The sequence below is a fragment of the Acromyrmex echinatior genome, chromosome 1, assembly GCF_024713525.1.
Source record: "Acromyrmex echinatior isolate Ae372 chromosome 1, ASM2471352v2, whole genome shotgun sequence".
NCBI classification, from domain to species: domain Eukaryota; kingdom Metazoa; phylum Arthropoda; class Insecta; order Hymenoptera; family Formicidae; genus Acromyrmex; species Acromyrmex echinatior.
In genome coordinates, this window is record NC_141852.1 from 12,554,640 (window position 1) to 12,574,227 (window position 19,588).

At 36.1% G+C, this 19,588-nt stretch overlaps 4 protein-coding genes across 8 annotated transcripts; 3 read left to right on the forward strand and 1 right to left on the reverse strand.

Annotated features, from left to right (window-relative positions):
- The first annotated feature begins 105 nt into the window (after nt 1-105).
- Nucleotides 106-2,303, forward strand: LOC147910977 (histone acetyltransferase KAT2A-like). Of its 3 annotated transcripts, none has more exons than XM_087403881.1 (4): nt 106-405; nt 512-1,477; nt 1,558-1,915; nt 2,060-2,303. In XM_087403881.1, the coding sequence occupies exons 2-3, from the start codon at nt 513-515 to the stop codon at nt 1,865-1,867; spliced, it is 1,275 nt and encodes a 424-aa protein (XP_087260007.1). In that variant the 5' UTR covers nt 106-405; nt 512; the 3' UTR covers nt 1,868-1,915; nt 2,060-2,303. The 3 variants fall into 3 exon arrangements, with proteins under 3 accessions (XP_087260007.1, XP_087260421.1, XP_087259625.1); XM_087404295.1 differs by having other exon boundaries at nt 106-290; XM_087403499.1 differs by lacking the exon at nt 106-405 and having other exon boundaries at nt 483-1,477.
- A 354-nt stretch (nt 2,304-2,657) lies between these two features.
- LOC105146845 (histone acetyltransferase KAT2A) lies at nt 2,658-6,626 on the forward strand. 3 transcript variants are annotated; one of them, XM_087416771.1, is made up of 5 exons: nt 2,658-2,850; nt 3,072-4,040; nt 4,120-4,680; nt 4,764-5,488; nt 5,632-6,626. In XM_087416771.1, the coding sequence occupies exons 2-5, from the start codon at nt 3,073-3,075 to the stop codon at nt 5,823-5,825; spliced, it is 2,448 nt and encodes an 815-aa protein (XP_087272897.1). In that variant the 5' UTR covers nt 2,658-2,850; nt 3,072; the 3' UTR covers nt 5,826-6,626. The 3 variants fall into 3 exon arrangements, with proteins under 3 accessions (XP_087272897.1, XP_087270494.1, XP_087266515.1); XM_087414368.1 differs by having other exon boundaries at nt 2,662-2,965; XM_087410389.1 differs by lacking the exon at nt 2,658-2,850 and having other exon boundaries at nt 3,043-4,040.
- Nucleotides 6,627-7,833: 1,207 nt separating this feature from the next.
- Nucleotides 7,834-10,025, forward strand: LOC105146850 (actin 403). The gene is made up of 4 exons (XM_011057416.2): nt 7,834-8,214; nt 8,298-8,676; nt 8,805-9,031; nt 9,430-10,025. The coding sequence occupies exons 1-4, from the start codon at nt 8,089-8,091 to the stop codon at nt 9,817-9,819; spliced, it is 1,122 nt and encodes a 373-aa protein (XP_011055718.1). The 5' UTR covers nt 7,834-8,088; the 3' UTR covers nt 9,820-10,025.
- A 2,340-nt stretch (nt 10,026-12,365) lies between these two features.
- On the reverse strand, nt 12,366-17,542 carry LOC105146849 (uncharacterized). The gene is made up of 4 exons (XM_087404505.1): nt 15,584-17,542; nt 13,096-13,850; nt 12,802-13,020; nt 12,366-12,718 (listed from the first exon to the last, which is right to left on the reverse strand). The coding sequence occupies exons 1-4, from the start codon at nt 17,132-17,134 to the stop codon at nt 12,619-12,621; spliced, it is 2,625 nt and encodes an 874-aa protein (XP_087260631.1). The 5' UTR covers nt 17,135-17,542; the 3' UTR covers nt 12,366-12,618.
- Nucleotides 17,543-19,588: the final 2,046 nt, after the last annotated feature.

Consider the following 19,588-nt stretch of genomic DNA (forward strand, 5'->3'; position numbering starts at 1 on the left):
TCATACGATAGCCATCATCTTCCGGCATATATTATTATTTCCAAAAAAAACAATTAGTCATTACGTGGACACGCGTTATATCCCTACGTTTCTTGATGAAGCATAAATGTAACGGAGTGTAGGAGGCATTTGGGGGGGAGAGTTCATATAACCTAACCTAATGTGTCCTATACATCGATATAATAATAACACAAGAAATTGTAGAGAATCGTAGAGAATGCTAACGGTTTATAACGGCATAAAAGTTCTGCGGATATCGTTTATTTAAATCACAATATCATTATTGAATAGTTGAGTATAAATGTCACTGAGAGTAGAAACGTATAATTAATTCGATTCATATAAAATTGCGATTTAATTTCCTTGTACTTTAAAACGAACTTTTTAATGTGTGTATAAGTTCATGTAAGTTGTCCAAAAAATTATTACGATTATGATACGATATGACTAATTCGTACACAAGTACAACTCGTTCAATCCATAACATGAATATTATAATGATTTTTTGTAGAATGGCATCCGAAGACATCAATTCTCATGCAACCGCTTCCTCGGAAGAGACTGGACAATCTGCCAGCAGTAATCTGCAAGAAGAAAGTACCAAGGATGCAAATTCAGCTAAGCCGCAGGCTCAAGTAAATCGCACAAGTAATCTCCAAAAGATACGTCAACGCAAGCAGCAAACATACAACTTGCCACAAGAAAAGAAACTGTTGAAACTTGCGAATTACAGTGCTTGTCAGGCAGAGGAATGTAAATGTATAGGCTGGAAAAATGCTCAACCAATTTTAAAATCAGCAAAGGGCGAGATACAACAGCCTGTTATAAATTTTTTCGATCCATGCAAGATATGTACTCATCCTTTAGAAAATCATATCAAACATTTACCAGTTCAGTCTGACGAGGAAATCAATCGATTATTGGGAATGGCTATCGATGCTGACAATATTTTTGCAAATACGCACAGGGAAGTAGATCCTGATACTAAGAAAGTATATATTTATTTGTACAAATTGTTGAGAAATTGTATCTTCTCTATGACAAAGCCAACCGTGGAAGGCCCGTTAGGGCAACCTCCCTTTGAAAGACCTAATATAGCGAAAGCAGTAACGAACTTTGTTTTGTATAAATTTAGTCATTTGCCGTCGAGAGAATGCCAGATTATGTATGACATGGCAAAGATGCTTTTACACTGCCTGAATTTTTGGAATTTTGAAGCACCTAGTGCCAGACGATTAACAATTAATGCAGATGAGGCTTCTGCTTATAAAACTAATTATACCCGCTGGCTTGTTTTTTGTCATGTACCTGCATTTTGTGACTCCTTACCACATTATGACACTCCTTTGGTTTTTGGGAAAATTTTCTTACAAGCTGTATTTAGATCAGTTTGCAGAGAATTAATGGATAGATGTAATAATGAAAGAGATAAAATTGCACTAGAGAAAAGAGTTTTAGTTTTAACACATTTTCCCAAGTATGTTCTAAATATTTTTTTTATTTCTTATATATATAATTTGTAAATATCAAATTAAATTATTATATTTTATATTCAAGGTTTTTGTCATCGTTAGAAGTAGAAATTTATTCTGACAATTCTCCCATTTGGGATCCTGAATTTAAACAAATTCCACCTTCTGCCTTTCAAACTGCCCTGGAATCAAAAGCTCAACAAGATATTCATCCAGGCTTAACATGCTTCAAAGATGGTGTAAAAAGTATTCCTGTCGAATCCATTCCAGGAATTCGTGAAACCGGTTCGGAACTTATAGATTGTATGGATATGTCAGAGTCTCTTTCTAACACTTTAAATAGTGTTTTGAATATACGTGAAGAATCTCAGCCTGGCCATTTCTGGAACCAGTAGACAAGGACGAGGTTCCAGATTTCTATGATCATATAAAATATCCAATGGGTGAGCACATAGAAGCTATAATACATTTTTAAATTATCAAAGTAGTTTTTAATAATAAAATATTAAATATAAATTAAAAAAAAGTGTTAAAATGGAAAACTTAATAATAAATCAGGAACTAATACATGATTTTTTACATTGCAGATCTCAAGACTATGGAAGAGCGTTTGAAGTCTAAATACTGTGTAACTAGAAGATTATTTATTGCTGACATGACATGAATTTTTACAAATTGTAGATTGTACAATAGTCTTGAAACCGATTATTATCGTTGCGCCAATGCTCTAGAAAAATACTTTCAGACACTTTCATTATGAAAGAAATTGGACTATGGGACAAGTAGAATTTTATGTATCAGATAATATAAAAAAAGATCATAAAATAATAATTTGTTGTTTATTATTTATTCCTCCATTAGCTACTTAGGACAGTTGCCGAAAGTTGGCTAAAAAAAATAGCTACATCAAAATTTTTTCTTCGCTTGTGAAATTTTTGAATTTAAAATTTGATACTGCATATGTAAATCTAATATAATAAAAATTCAGATTTCACAGAAATTCGTTTATATTAGAGAGAATTTAAATCACACAGCCACAAATTTAAATCCATATGGCAAAGATTGAAAGAATACTTTAAAGTTCATACGATAGCCATCATCTTCCGGTATATATTATTATTATTTCCAAAAAAAACAATTAGTCATTGCGTGGACATGCGTTATATCGCTATTTATGTTTCTTGATGAAGCATAAATGTAACAGAATGTAGGAGGCATTGGGAGGGAGAGTTCATATAACCTAACCTAATCTGTCCTATATATCGATATAATAATAACACAAGAAATTGTAGAGAATCGTAGAGAATGCTAACGGTTTATAACGGCATAAAAGTTCTGCGGATATCGTTTATTTAAATCACAATATCATTATTGAATAGTTGAGTATAAATGTCACTGAGAGTAGAAACGTATAATTAATTCGATTCATATAAAATTGCGATTTAATTTCCTTGTACTTTAAAACGAACTTTTTAATGTGTGTATAAGTTCATGTAAATTGTCCAAAAAATTATTACGATTATGATACGATATGACTAATTCGTACACAAGTACAACTTGTTCAATCCATAACATGAATATTATAATGATTTTTTGTAGAATGGCATCCGAAGACATCAATTCTCATGCAACCGCTTCCTCGGAAGAGACTGGACAATCTGCCAGCAGTAATCTACAACAAGAAAGTACCAAGGATGCAAATTCAGCTAAGCCGCAGGCTCAAGTAAATCGCACAAGTAATCTCCAAAGAATACATCAACGCAAGCAGCAAACATACAACTGGCCACAAGAAAAGAAACTGTTGAAGCTTGCGAATTACAGTGCTTGTCAAGCAGAGGAATGTAAATGTACAGGCTGGAAAAATGCTCAACCAATTATAAAATCAGCAAAGGGCGAGATACAACAGCCTGTTATAAATTTTTTCGATCCATGCAAGATGTGTACTCATCCTTTAGAAAATCATATCAAACATTTACCAGTTCAGTCTGACGAGGAAATCAATCGATTATTGGGAATGGCTATCGATGCTGACAATATTTTTGCATGTACGCACAGGGAAGTAGATCCTGATACTAAGAAAGTATATATTTATTTGTACAAATTGTTGAGAAATTGTATCTTCTCTATGACAAAGCCAACCGTGGAAGGCCCGTTAGGGCAACCTCCCTTTGAAAGACCTAATATAGCGAAAGCAGTAACGAACTTTGTTTTGTATAAAATTAGTCATTTGCCATGGAGAAAATGGCAGATTGTGTATGACATGGCAAGGTTGTTTTTATACTGCCTGAATTTTTTGAATTTTGAAGGACCTAGTACCAGACGATTAACATTTAATGCAGATGAGACTCCTGCTTATAAAACTAATTATACCCGCTGGCTTGTTTTTTGTCATGTACCTGCATTTTGTGACTCCTTACCACATTATGACATTCGTTTGATTTTTGGGAAAACTTTATTACAAGCTGTATTTAGATCAGTTTGCAGAAAATTAATGGATATATGTAATAATGGAAGAGATAAACTTGCAGCAACGGAGAATGGAGTTTTAATTTCAACACATCTTCCCAAGTATGTCTAAGTATCTTTTTTATTTCTTATACACATAACTTGTAAATATCAAATTAAATTATCATATTTTATATTCAAGGTTTTTGTCATCGTTAGAAGTAGAAATTTATTCTGACAATTCTCCCATTTGGGATCCTGAATTTAAACAAATTCCACCTTCTCCCTTTCAAACTGCCCTGGAATCAAAAGCTCATCAAGCAAGAAAAACGGGAGAATTTGAAAAAGTTACTGTCACTCCAAATGAGAAAGACAATTTTACAACAATAAATATTAGTCCTGGAATTAAAAAAATCCAGGAGAAACGTCCTAATGCTGAGGGACGCCTTGAGGCAAAAAGGCGAAAAAATGAAGATACTTTTGAGGATCTGCCAGATGAGACCATTGCTGAAATTGTAGCATCTATTAATGACACTAATTATATGTCTGGTTCTGATGCAGTATTTCCACCGAACGTGCCACGGGACGAAACTGCTAAGATGGAAGAAAGTAAAAAGATAATAGAATTTCATGTAGTCGGAAATAGCCTGACACGGCCAGTGTCTAAACAAACTATGCTTTGGTTAATAGGGCTACAAGATGTATTCAGTCATCAATTACCAAGAACGCCCAAAGAATACATTACTCAACTTGTTTTTGATCCGTGAGTAACGAGAATTTAGTATCAATGCTAAATACTTTTACATACTTTTACGAATGTATTCAATAATATTCTTTGTCCTACAGAAAGCATAAAACGCTAGCCTTGATAAAGGACGGTCGTCCAATTGGTGGGATTTGTTTTTGTATGTTTCCAACTCAAGGATTTACAGAAATAGTATTTTGCGCTGTTACGAGCCATGAGCAAGTAAAAGGCTACGGAACGCACTTAATGAATATGTTGAAAGATTATCACATTAAGAACAACATACTGCATTTTCTTACATTCGCGGATGACTTTGCTATTGGATACTTTAAGAAACAGGGATTTAGCAAAGATATAAAACTGCCGAAGTCGGTGCATCAGGGATACATTAAATATTACGTAGGAGCGACATTAATGCATTGCGAGCTAAATCCAAAAATTGTATATACTGAATTTACGGCAGTTATCAGGAAACAGAAGGAAATAGTGAAAAAGCTGATTCACCAGAGACACCAAGAAATACAGAAAGTGCATCCCGGCTTAACATGTTTTAAGGAGGGTTTAAGGGGAATCCCCATCGAGTGTATTCCAGGAATTCATGAAACCGGATGGAAAAGTTGTGCTCAAACCAGAACGAGAGGTGTGACGAAAGGAATGCAAGGTCCAGAATCAATGGATACGAATTTAGAAGTTCCAGATTCTCTATGTAATACATTAAATGGTGTTCTGAATAGTGTGAAAAAACACAGCACAGCGTGGCCTTTTTTGAAACCTGTAGATAAAAATGATGTACCAGATTACTATGACCACATAAAATATCCTATGGGTAAGTTTAAGAAAATTGTCCATATATTTTATTGTTTAAAATCTTGTATATTGTAAATGTATTTACCTGGTCTCATTATTTGAAAGAAGCCAACCGAATACAAGAAACCCCAATGTAATGAAATATATTTATTCGTGTTATAGATCTCAAGACGATGCAAGATCGCTTGAATTCGGGATACTATGTAATAAAGAGATTATTTATAGCAGACATGTTACGGATTTTCACTAACTGTAGATTGTATAATAGTCCTGACACTGAATATTACCGTTGTGCCAATGCTTTGGAAAAATATTTTCAAACGCGTATGAAAGAAGTTGGACTCTGGGATAAGTAAAACTTTTAAGACTGTTATAATGATAATGTTGGCAATTGATACTTTCTAATTTATTCTTATTACAAAATATTATTACTTTATAAAGAAAATCCATATCTTGGAATACTGTTTTTTGTGCAGTATTTGTATATAAAGATAAAATTTAATATATATATATATATATATATATATATATATATATATATAATTTGCATGGAAGCGCATGTCAGAATAATTAAAAAGAATATTAAAAATTAAATATTAGAAATAAAAAAAGATTTTATTTCCATAGTACAATATGTTCTTTGATTATTTCATTCTTTAAATATGTGATTCTTTAAAATGTGTTCATGTTTATTTCATTTATTTTACTTAATTTCTTCGAATATGTATATACATATACTCTGACGTGCATTTTGCATGTTAATTGATATGCGCGCGCGCGCGCGCGTGTGTGTGTGTGTATGTGTACATGCATCTAGCTACAAAAGATATTGCTTATCTAATCGTAATCACATATTTCATATATTGATTGCGCGAATTGTTTATATGTGGCCTTTTCACTATATTATATTTATATAGCATTATATAATACATTATTAAAATATCAAAAGTGGTTTATGCAAAAATTTCAGACTGAACTGGATACTTAATTTCACAGCCTAATTAATATCATTAGTCGAGCAGTTAATTAAGGAGTATAATACAGCAATTATATATAAAGATCGCTCTAGTGGGCGATCAGTCTATGGAACAGTGATTCTCTGTAATGCACATTGGTTTGTAAAGTATTCTTAAAGTAATAAAGCTTGTTATCTAGAAGTGATGTGAATGAGAATAACAGCAGTCAAATTTGCGTTATATGTGAATATAAAAACTGATATATATGTATATCCAATGTTATAAATTGATAGTATAAATTAATTGATTGAATAATTCTATAGCATAGTAAAAATTGATAACAAAACTATTGAAGGGCCAATATATTAAATTATATCATATTCTTCTAAAAATATGTAACATTATTTCTTAAATGTATTTCATGAAACCGCGAGCACTTCGATTATCTATTTTTAAAAAGTGCACACATTTATGGGAGACAATTTAGAACAATTAAGACTTTTTAGCCCGTTAATTTTATGAGCTTCCCTTACTTCCTTCATTTTTTATTTAATTTTGTCAATCTATGACATATATGGAGAGAACTTATTGAACGAATAATAGTTATGTTCTATGATTGAATTATAGAATCTTGTTAGCTTGATTCATTTTACTTGCTATTTAGAAATCCATCTTTAAATAGATTTTAATGATAGAAAGTATTTTATTTTTTAATAAAATTTGTTCGCTTGGAAAATTTTTGCAAATGAAATTCATTACATTCCTTACGTGTTATGTCTAAAAAGATTGCAGTTTAGTATAGATTTGCAGAGAGATCAATGCAAGAACGCAGAAAAATATATGCTCTAATTATCACGAGAACTTCACGCATTTATTGAGGATAACACTATAAACAGTAGCTGCCAGTTATAATTGGCATATATTAAGGAGCAATTATCTTTTATTTAAAATATATATATATATATTTCTTTGAAATATACATATATTTCTAAAAGTAAAAAATGAACGAAAGGAATGTTGAATTTTATTTTACATAATATGTTGTGACATATGTTGATGACAAGCCACAATTGTAATCTTCGTATGTATTCTGTTATATTATACTTCTGTTATACTATACTTCTAAGTGAAATATATCGTTAAACTTATAAATATTTTTATTCGTATCATTTATGCGCACGTTATTTTAAATGTTAAAAGCTACGTTATATAACTATGTTAAAAGCTATATATTATATTTACAAATTATATTTTCGTTATTAATACATTCACTATGTAATTTACGAATTTATAAACAAATTTTATCAAAATCAGTCTATTTGTAAATCTTTTTTTTTTAACAATAAGCGAAAATGTTTCTATATCTATTAATTATATCTATTAAAGGAAATATGATAGTATTGAGCCTATTTAAAATGTTATTCGTTTCTGGTCATCACATAAAAAGAGACAGATGTGTGCGTGGATCTGTGAGCGGAAGGAGGGGAGCTCATATAAAGCAACTCTTCTAGGAAGAAACGCAATGCTTCAGAAGCTAATGTTACGCGAGAACGTTCTACCATCTAGTCTCTCAGTTGTCCTATTTATTTATTTTGCTATAAAAACAATTCGTATCCTGTTTTGATATATTGCTGTAAAATCACTTGCTTAATATTATTTTAAAATGTGTGACGACGACGTAGCTGCGTTGGTAATTGACAATGGATCTGGAATGTGTAAAGCCGGATTTGCCGGAGATGATGCTCCTCGAGCTGTGTTTCCCTCTATTGTTGGAAGACCCCGATATCAGGTACAAAAAATATAGATGTGATCTGATAGATGTATTATATAAATCTGTATAATTAAACATATTCTAATCATGAATATTTTTAGGGAATTATGGTCGGCATGGGACAAAAGGACAGTTACGTAGGTGACGAGGCGCAGAGTAAACGGGGAGTGCTCACTGTTAAATATCCTATAGAGCACGGTGTTGTTACTAATTGGGACGACATGGAGAAGATCTGGCATCATACATTCTACAATGAATTAAGAGTCGCGCCAGAGGAGCATCCCGTTTTGTTGACGGAGGCTCCCCTAAACCCCAAGGCCAACCGCGAGAAAATGACGCAGATCATGTTTGAGACCTTCAACACTCCAGCTATGTATGTTGCCATTCAAGCTGTCCTTTCTTTATATGCGTCAGGACGTACGACTGGCATAGTGCTGGACAGCGGTGATGGAGTGTCTCATACAGTGCCGATTTACGAAGGTATATTCCTATTTATTCACTTCGATTTCCCATGATATAGTCATTAATGTCGTGCGATTTAAAGAGAATCAATATTAATTGTTGTATGATGTTTAATGTTGCAATAATTTTTTTTTCTTTTTCTTCAGGATACGCTTTACCTCATGCGATTTTACGCTTGGATCTAGCTGGCCGCGACTTAACAGATTACCTGATGAAAATTCTGACCGAAAGAGGCTACACCTTTACAACTACCGCTGAGCGTGAAATCGTGCGTGACATCAAGGAGAAGCTGTGTTACGTTGCCTTAGACTTTCATTGTGATATAGAGACTGCAAACGACCTAGAAAAGAGCTATGAATTACCGGATGGCCAGGTAATGCGTTATTTGATTCGTTTTACGAATGCAACGTTCTCATGTAATCAACGCATACGAAAATGTTTCAGTAATAACTAGATTTTTTATTAAGAAAGAAATTACGATTTCAAAAATCTAACATCTTTTGAAAAAAACCTGGAAATTTTTAATTAGGCTATTAACTTTATTATAAAGCTAATTTTAATTTACGATGACTTAAAAGTGACGTCTGAATTATAGATACAAAGAAATACAGATAGATTGTAGTATGAATGTAATGAGTACTACAATAATGGGAGTGTACGCTCATTAGCATTAATCGCGCGCATTTGCGTCGAGTGAGTGTTAACTCGTCATGGGTTGGCTAGCCACGCGGTCAGTGGACGAAGAAGTAACGGATAACGGTTTGATTCCAGGTCATAACAATCGGTAGCGAGCGTTTCCGTTGCCCGGAAGCAATGTTTCGGCCAAGTATATTGGGCATGGAATCTTGCGGCATACACGAGACGACGTATAATTCGATCATGAAGTGCGACGTCGACATCCGTAAGGATTTGTACGCTAATTTGGTGCTTTCGGGCGGCACTACCATGTATCCGGGCATCGCCGATCGGATGCAGATAGAGATAGCGAAGCTGGCGCCACCAACCATGAAGATCAAAGTAATTGCGCCGCCTGAAAGAAAATACTCTGTGTGGATCGGCGGCTCGATCCTCGCTAGTCTCAGTACGTTTCAGCAGATGTGGATTTCTAGGCAGGAATACGACGAACTAGGACCGTTTATCGTGCACAGAAAATGCTTTTGAGATGCCATCATCCAGAACGCTTTTCAACCGATCCTTAGTGGACCTTAATACGCAGGATAACTGATTTATTTATTTTTTCCTCTGAATAATTTATTTCCTAAATAATTTTCTTTTTACATATTATCTCACTCTTCACTCTTCTTGAAAAATAATTTTTATTTATCGATAATTTTCTTACTTCTTGATAAAGATATGTAGAGCATAAACTCACAGTAAGTGAAGTCTATATCTCATCATCGTCGATTCTCGTTTCATTGCATTCGCACGCGCAAGCTTTAAAGATGAATTAAAATCTAAATTAGGGAATTTGTATACATCGAACAGAGCCATTAATTCAATGTCCTTTTTTATTTCTAAAATGTACTCGATGTTATATTACATAATAGGACGTTTAAGGCGAATGTGACATTGGAGAACCTAGTTCTCCCTACGTCCTTCTTAGAAACTTTCATACAACTTTTGACACACAGTACATCTGCCGACGTAACAAAATTCTCTCTGTTGACGCATATACATTAAAAAATAATAATTTATATATTCTTTTTCTCATAAAGCATATATATTTATGTGTCGTATATATTTATAGATGTATGTACTAAGAACTTAATAATTCCACAGCTAAAAAAATTGTCATTTACAAGATATTGATAATTACATTCGTCGTATCGTAGCATCAAATGCTGTTTTGTTCATGAAATTCTAATAGTTTTCATGGACGGTTAATATATTATTTTACAGAACGGGGTGTCCCATTTAAAAGGATCCATTCAAATATCTCAGAAATACTGTGTTTTAGTTCAAGAAGAACATAAGATGGACCTTGCCTTGACAACGTCATCCAAATTAATATTATGTTCCCCTTAAAGTAAAAAAACTTTTGTCTAAAACATTTTTCAATTTCTGTGATATTTGAGGTGGATCCTTTCAAATGGGACACCCTATATATACATCTTAAAAATAAAACGTAAAAAATCTATCTCTAAGGAAAAATATATACAATTTTTATCTTTATTCATCCGAGACAAATTATTATGGATCAGACACCATATATAAAAAATTATTTGATATTCGGCAGATTGAATATGCGAAAATAATGTTGGCATCTGCTCAAATTATTATTTACGTCGATCCGTTACATTCGTAAGACTACTTTATTTTCACAAATAAAATCGAAATTATGAGAAATCATCTCCGATCAAATGTGATATACATATATATACATATACAGGTTGTTCTGTAAAGACCGGAATCAAAATATTGAGACTATAACAGGTTTTTAACTATAAGCATTTCAAGTTAGCAAATTATACCGCCTAAAATTTGCGCGTTTGAATAACGACACAAAATGCTAAAAATGAAAGCTAATTATTGCCTCTTATAAATATTTCAAATTATTAATATTTATTATATTAAAAGAAATATTTTCCCCTCGGCACTTTGATATTAGAATTTTCGTCTTAAAATGACCTTAAAAATCTCCCTTTAAGCGTTGTTCCGATTTTTACGGAATACCCTGTATATATATGTATGACAGAACTGCAAAATAATTGTCAACAAATGCATCAATATTTAAAGATACCACGAATGAAAAATTTACATACAATTTTATTTATTAAATATATAATACGCACCATGTCAGTATAGTTAAATTTAATCGAACTAAATTGTACTAAAATCGTGTTAAAGAACCTTGTGTCTCAGATCAGTAAAATTGAACTATTACTCGCGATATCAATGATTTTACAATTGTTTACGATGTCTCTTCTTCTCCGCTTATATTTCTCGGATTTTAATGTTCAGCGTTCAACATGCTTGGGAGCAAAAATAGCAGATGATATAACAATATCGATGTCGCTTATGTTGCTTTATATTAATCTTATTAGTAATCCAATAGGTGTACAGCATACAGATTGTATCAAAAGACGATCCAGTTTCTTTTAGTTACAAATTTTCTTGACGTTAATGTTTCCTTTATGAAAAGTTCATGCAAATTATTTCATTAGGCCATCAAATTTTCATGAAGGAAATGTTAATTTTGTCAAAAAATTTGTTTGAGGAAGCGCGTATTTTCTGAAACATTCTATACATTTGTACTGTCAATTTTGGAAGTTAATCAAACGCAATTCGGCGGCAATGCTTAATTTTTCAAGAATATGTACCATTATGATGTTAAGTTTTAAATTATTAAGAAATGCAGAATTTATAAAATATCAAAAGGAGCTACACAAAATTTAAAAATTCATTGTATTTTCTTCCGCTTTGTCTTACAATGTATTTTTATCAAGTGTATAGTATTAACATACATGGTAGTTAATGATTTTTTAATAATTAATAACAAAGAATGTGTTTAATTACAAAAGTAATATAAAGTACTCCATATAATTGAAGCAGTAAAAAAGTTTTGCAAATATCAATATTGTCAACTCACTGAAAATGAAACAAAAATCTAGTCTGGAGTTGAAAAATGTTCAATATGCCGGATGGATACTTCGTTATGGTATGTGATATCTATTCATAGTTATATAAATAAAATGACCAACACCGAGTACAAAATATAGAATAGATGTATCAAACAAATATTGACGACGAATTTACTTAAATAAAAAAATGTAGAAAAAATAGATAAACTATATTATATCGCATGTGTTTAAAAAGTCAATAAAAATATCTTTGGTGCCCCTGCAACGAAAAACGCTGTTTCAATTATGGCGTGAGAGGGAGCAGTAATATTTTCAAGAGTTTAAAACTGACGGTACCAATAAAATCAGTTCTGTCCAATTTTATAAAAATTTATATCTCTTAAACTTTTCTTCTACTTGTAGATTTTCTTCTACTTGTTGAACGTTTAGGACGTCGACACTTTATTCGCGTTATATTCGACCAGGGTAAAGAGAATTCACTGAAAGATAAAGATTATGTTAATAAGTACTTAATATAATACTATCTAAAATCTGTATATTTAAAAAATAGATTTTTTTTTACCATGGAGTAAAACTAGGAATAGGTGCGCCAAATGCAGTTACTGGCAAATGAAGATCTACTTGGATACTTTGAATTTGTTCTATATCAGGCCACAAGGAAGTTATGATTTCCTCCTCCATGGACGATGGACAAGGACCAGTATGATTTGTATTATAACACGTAGCTTGATGATTTTGACGTTCTTGTCGTTGCTTCAACTTTTCTATATGCCTTTGTTCCCTAATAATATAAGAAAATATGTAAGTCATATTATATTTTAAGTTTTTAAAGAGATTGTGAGCAAATTTTACAAACCTTATCCTTTGTACATCCCATCGCTTTCGCCTCCTTTCATCGTTCTCTAATTTCAAATGTCTCTTATTAAAAATTTCATCGTCCAAATTCTCGGTTCCCTCCATTGTATAACAACTTGTATATACCTTTACTCTCCAATTTGGAACTTCTAATGAATTACTTGTATCTACTGGACTAAACTGTTTCATATTTAATGTATAAGTTGGATCTCCTACAGCTGTATAATAATGTTCCTCTGTCGTGAGAAAGGATTCTTTTTTCACAAGAGATTTCGACTTCCTGTCGCTCTTTCTACTGGTTTCGTGCAATGTCTGACCCAATATCTTTTCTTGCACTCCGTCATTACTAACAGTAGATGAACAAGAGAGACCCCTTTTCTTTTTACTACCTGTAGACAAGGGTGTTGGATCAGATCGTCTCTTTTTTTTCTCTTCCCATTCAAACCTCGCCTCGTTATTAGGCTCTTGTTTGACTTCCAATTTAATTTGATTATCGTGTGGTTCTTGTTTAACAGTAGTGATACCGCCACTAGTGTTTAGACGTATCTTAAAGCTCTCGTGCAAGATGTTGCTACTGTTGGTACTCTCGCATTGAACATTTCTATGTAGTTCGCTGGTCGAAGGTACATTCACTGAATTGACACTGGTGGGCGAGCAGGCGCCTAAATGCTCAGAACCGGTAGAATTCTCGCTACATTCAGATCTCAGTTTTTGAAGGTTCACACGCCTTTCCATACGTTCCAAACGTAGCTTCAGCTGCAACAGACAAGTCAAAACATCATTTCATCATTGGCACAATACCTTAACGCGTCAATCGTTTTCGTATACAAATATTTATTTACACTTCTCGTGTGCACCCGTCTGTACATTATCTTTCTCTCCTCGCAAATCATCTTAATTTACTTGGGGATCTGGATGTCGTTACTCTCGCGACTTTGCGGCAAGGGAGGTTAATTTGATAGACTGGCGCCCTGTCATTCGTGCCGTTGACGAAACGACGAAATACGTATCGCCTACTGGACACAGCTCGAGAAACGGGATCGTTCCGCACCGACTCCACGGCGAAGATTTTACTTACTTTGTGGCATCACGCGATCGCGGTTACCCCTTCGATTCAACTGTCATTTTCAAATCGCGAAAAACACCGAGAACGTCGTCACTCCCACGGAGGAAATCTTGCTCGTCTCTCACACTCGTCCTGCACTCACATTCTCACATGCATTCTCTCTCTTTCTCCCTCTACCAATCTCGCGCGCGGTCTCAATGCGGAAGTAGCGCCACCACGTGTTGACACCGCGCAAGTTGACCTTCACGGTCAACCTGTTCCCCGCGTGGTACATTTAGGTTAGGCAGGTTGTGCAAGGCAGCGAGAGGGGAAAGGCGGGAATTGACACTCGCGGCCTGGATCGCATGTGCGCCGTGTGCGGTGCAATTGTGCGCGTACAGCGCGTTTTTACAAAATGGTGCCAAATTCGTCGCCGATCCGCAGCCGTAAGGCGTTCCGTAGCCAGAAAAAGAGCGGGATTGGCGAACCGCGAACGGGAAGACGCACGACGTACTCAGGTTAGGGTGGCGCTCGGACCTTTTTCTTATTTCTCGACAACGATCGCGAAGAGAGCCGAGAGAGCGAGCGAGCGAAAGAGGACCAACGCTCGAAGTTGCGTTGACGTCTACTCAAGATTTTCTCTCTCTGGCGTAAGATTATGAATTGTAACAAATATTAATTTCAATGCATATCTCTATTTCGGAAGCAGCTGCGAAACGTAACACTTTAAGAAAGGAGCTATTTCGCGAATCGGAGTTTCACTTTGCTCCAAATTTCACGCGATTCTCGCGAACGCGTTTTTCATCGGAAATCCTTTGGTTTCACCTCGGAATCGCTGTCTCGGCGTTTTGGAGCCTTTTTCGAGTACACATGACGCAATTGTCGCGGATGCTTACGCAAAAATTAGACGGTCGGTGAACGGGATTGGAGGACGAATTGGGATTTGAATTGAAAACTCGATCGATGACTCATCGCCACTCACTTCACCTCATTTCGCATCTTTCGCGACTTGAGATTAAAGCGATCACATTTGCGGAGATTGAAAGATTTCTCGCGACTTACGATATTTACGATAATATAAACATCGAGTGATATTATATGAGGTAGGTGCATTCAAAAAAGCATTCATTATCAATCGGTTCGATTCTGCGATCGTAAAAAGAAACTTGGGAGAATCAGGTAGATCTAAACATTTTTCTGTTTATCTAATGTCAACGTCATCACACAATTAAATTAAATTACCGAAAAGGCACAAGTTTACGTAAAAGAATCGCATACAGTAGATAGACTGTAAAGATCCATTTGAAACGTCAAATTCAAAAATGAGAAAATCCCTTTCTATACATACAGACAGAAGAATTTCCACTATCTCGATATAAATCGACAACTAGAGAGAATTCTTATTTTCTCCGACAGCTTGCGAAAGAAGAGACTTTTCGCGTACCGTCTCATTTTCCTGACGTAGCGCGGCGAGGAGTTTGTCCTTGGTGACGATCTGCTCGGACTGCTGCTGGATGAGGTCGAGGTGGAGCAACAGCAGCTCCTTGAGGTGTTTGACCTCGGTGAGATCATTGTGACGAGGCTCATTGCCGCGCAGCGGACTGACGCCGAGAGCGGTGGCCGCGGTGGCCGCGGCGGCAGCCGGCGCAGCACCGTCGGTCATGCTGGCATACATATGATCGAAATCACATGGAAAACTATGGATACCGGCGGCAGCGGTGTTGCCGCTGGTGCTCTTGCCGTCGCCGTCCATGTCCTGGAATTCTTGGTTGCGAGCGCTGGTGCAGCCACCGCCGCCGGCGTTGTTATTGTTACCATTAGCACCGCTCCCGACACTGCTCATCGTCATCATCGTGACGGAAGGATTGCCGCCGGCATTTGTGGTAGTCGCTGTCATCATAGCCGACGATACTGAAGACGACGACGACGACGACAATGATGATGACGATGATGAGGATGACGATGATGACATCGCGATGGTGTTGCGGATGGCGTTTGCCACCGCCGGTGGTGATGATGTTGTCGTCGTCGTAGCGTTCGACAGGTGCTCGTTCATCGCCGCGACCATCTTGCCGCGATCGTGATAGCGGCGACGGTCCTCGTCTTCTTCTTCTTCTTCTTCGTCGTCGTCGTCGTCGTCGTCGTCGTCCTCGTCGTCCTCGTCGTCCTCGTCTTCTTCTTCGTCTTCTTCTTCGTCGTCGTCGTCGTCGTCGTCGTCGTCGTCGTCGTCGTCGTCGACGTCGTGAAACGACGGCGCGACGTCAACAATGACGACGGCAGCGGCGTTTGTAGAGTTGTTACTGTTTCCGCTCCTACTTCTGTTGATCGTTCTCGCGTTGACGCTACCGGCGTCCAGCAGCAGCGGCGTCGTCGTCGTCGTCGTCGTCGTCCTGGTTCCAGCGCTGCTCAATGTAATCTCACGATAGTTGATCGACGTTGCGACGTCGTCGTCGTCGTCGTCGTCGTCGTTGTCGTCGTCGTCGTCATTGGCGGCGACGTCGACCCCGCCACCGTTGGCCAGGCACGTCGTCGCTCCTGTCACCGAGGATAATAACGCGTCGACAGCGTAAGTACAACAACGACAGTCGCCGCTGCAGGTACGCGGTACTGTCGTCTCGCGGCAGAAATTCACTGGCGTCGTGTCGCGGAAGGCGTCGGACAACGTCACGTCGCGGAGACCGTCCGCGGCGCCACCGATGACGCCGCCGGTAACAACGAGTACGCCGCCGTTACCAATGATATCAGTAGTATTATTATTATTCTTATTACTACCGGCACTGATGTGACTGACACAAGAATCGGCACTATTGTAAGAATCAAAGACACTTCCACCACCCACGCAATTGCCCTTTCCTACTCCTCTTACCCCGCGGCAACCGCCGTTGCCACTGACAGCGCCGGTGGCGGCACCAGCAGCGTTGACGCTGCTCCTGCTCCTCTCACCGTTCACGACGAGTCGCTCGGACAGCGAGCTGACGTTTGACTGGTTTGACATTTTGTTGACGCGAGCGCAGTTGCCGCAGTTTTGCCGCCGACGCCGCGGCGACTACCGCGACCATCTGCACCCGCTACGAGCATGCCCCGCACCCGCACTCGCCCCATGCACATTAAAGCGTCTCTGACGTCTGAGCGTCCTGCGGCGACAACAAACGCGAATACCGCCGCCGTCGTTCGGTGGTTCGGCCACCTCTCGGGATTCGAGCAGACGCGACGCGACGCGATGCCAACAGACACGGAGTCTTGGCTGTTAACTCTCTCCACCTCTCGCCCTGTCGCTCGAGGAGGAATTCTTATGACGTTAAACGAACGACTCGCGAGTGCCAGGCAACCAGCAAGCACACGCATGAGGTTGTGCGAGCACGGCGCCTCCGCTTCGTGTTTACTTCGAGTACTTGAACGGAACGAAACGGAACCTCGTCGCGTTTTCGTCCTCATTACGATCAATGTTACCCGGTTGGTATTGGAGATCGTTATTTATTTTTTACGGTAGATTGGCATAACAATTATATATATATATATATATATATATATATATAAATGGAAACTTAAGACGTTATATTCTTTTCGCGATATTGCGGTTGATTTGCGACACCAGCGCTTTGTGCACTCTATCGTATAAAGTTTTTTTTATCTCATCAGAATAATTGAGAAACCGATTAATCGGTAAGCGGTAAAAGAGCGATCAATAAATTCGAATTGTCATTTGCGATAAATCATTCGACGGAATTCTTACCAGAACTTATCAGAAGCTATATTTTGGAGTTTCAACATATTTCAACATATTCAACAAATAGAAAATTTGTTATACTTTGCTTATACATATATGTATAAAATAGTTTTTAAATATATGTATATCTTACGTTTTAATTAATAGCCATTACAAACACGCGCTACCTAAAGCAATCCTTTTAATTAAATGATTTTCTTCCATCACAAAAGACCATTTATAATAATTAAAATGCCATTTCGTTAGGGATTCATGTCAATTTAATATGAACCATATCGTATAGACTAATCTTTAAGAATTAAGATAAACCTTAAGATTCTTACAACCTTAAGGTTTATCTTGATTCTTACAAACTATATTTATACGATATGGTTCATATTAAATTGACATGAATCCCTAACGAAATGGCATTTTAATTATTATAAATGGTTTTTCGTGACGAAAGAAAATCATTTAATTTCAAGACATTTCAATCGATGACCTTTTATACTGCAAATTTTGAAAACAGACAAAAAATATTAATTATTTTTCCCTTTAAATTTTAAATTTTTAATCGGAATCAACGTATCTCAAAACCTTTTACATCCACCATATTGGATCAGGCATTTCTTAATTCCAAATTTTAAGTTAGAAATTGAAATCCACGTCTATGAAAACCCTTCAATGTTACATTTCGCCGAAATTGAAAGACTTTTAGCACTTTCGTCCGTCATATTGGTTCAGCTATTTTTATTCTCAAATTTGAAGTTATAACAACTTTGTCCTCTATATTGATTCAGTGAATTTTTAAACTTTAAACTCAGATTCCGTATCAATGATAGCAAAAATTCGGTTTTGGAATCCGCTAATTCATAAACTTTTTAACGCTACATTTCGCCGGAATCGAACAATTTTTAGCATTTTTGTCTATTATATTGGTTCAGCCATTTTTAATTTTTTAATTTTGTGTTTGAATTTGGAATCGGTGATTCCATAAATCTTTTAATGCTACATTTTGCGAAAATTGGCAGACTTTTATAATTTGCATATTTCTGTCTGCTATATTTCAAATTTTTTAACAGAATTCTGGCCGCTTCATATTTTTTTATTACTTTTTTAATATTTGGATTTAGCACGACACTTGCAGAAAATGTGTCATGCTGATTGTTTATAGCAGTTTTGATGACAGTTCTCTGCTATGCTACATTTCGCTAAAATCGGAAGACTTCAAACATTTTCATAACATTTCCGTCCGCCATATTGGTCAGTCATTTTGAATTTTCTAATTTTGTATTCGAATTCGAAATTAGTGACCCCCAAAGACCCTCTAACATATTTCGGAAAAATTGGAAGACTTTTACCATTTCCATAACATTTTCTTTGCCATATTGGTTCAGCTATTTTTTATTTTTAAATTTTAATTCGAATTCGGCATCAGCGATCTCGAACATTTTTTGCTCCCCGAACTACATTTTGTTAAAATCGAAGGATTTTTAACATTGCTGTAATATTTTTGTCCGCCCTATGGCTCAACCATTTTGATTTTTCAAATTTTGGGTTTGAATTCGAAATCAGCGACTCCGAAAACTTTTAATACTTTAATATTTTAATACTTTATTTTCTCGGAACCGAAGTACTCAACGAAAAGAGGCTTTTAAGATAGGATTATATAAGGATTATATAAATATCATCATTGCATAGAAGATTTTTAAATAATACCAGTAATTTAAAAATATACATATA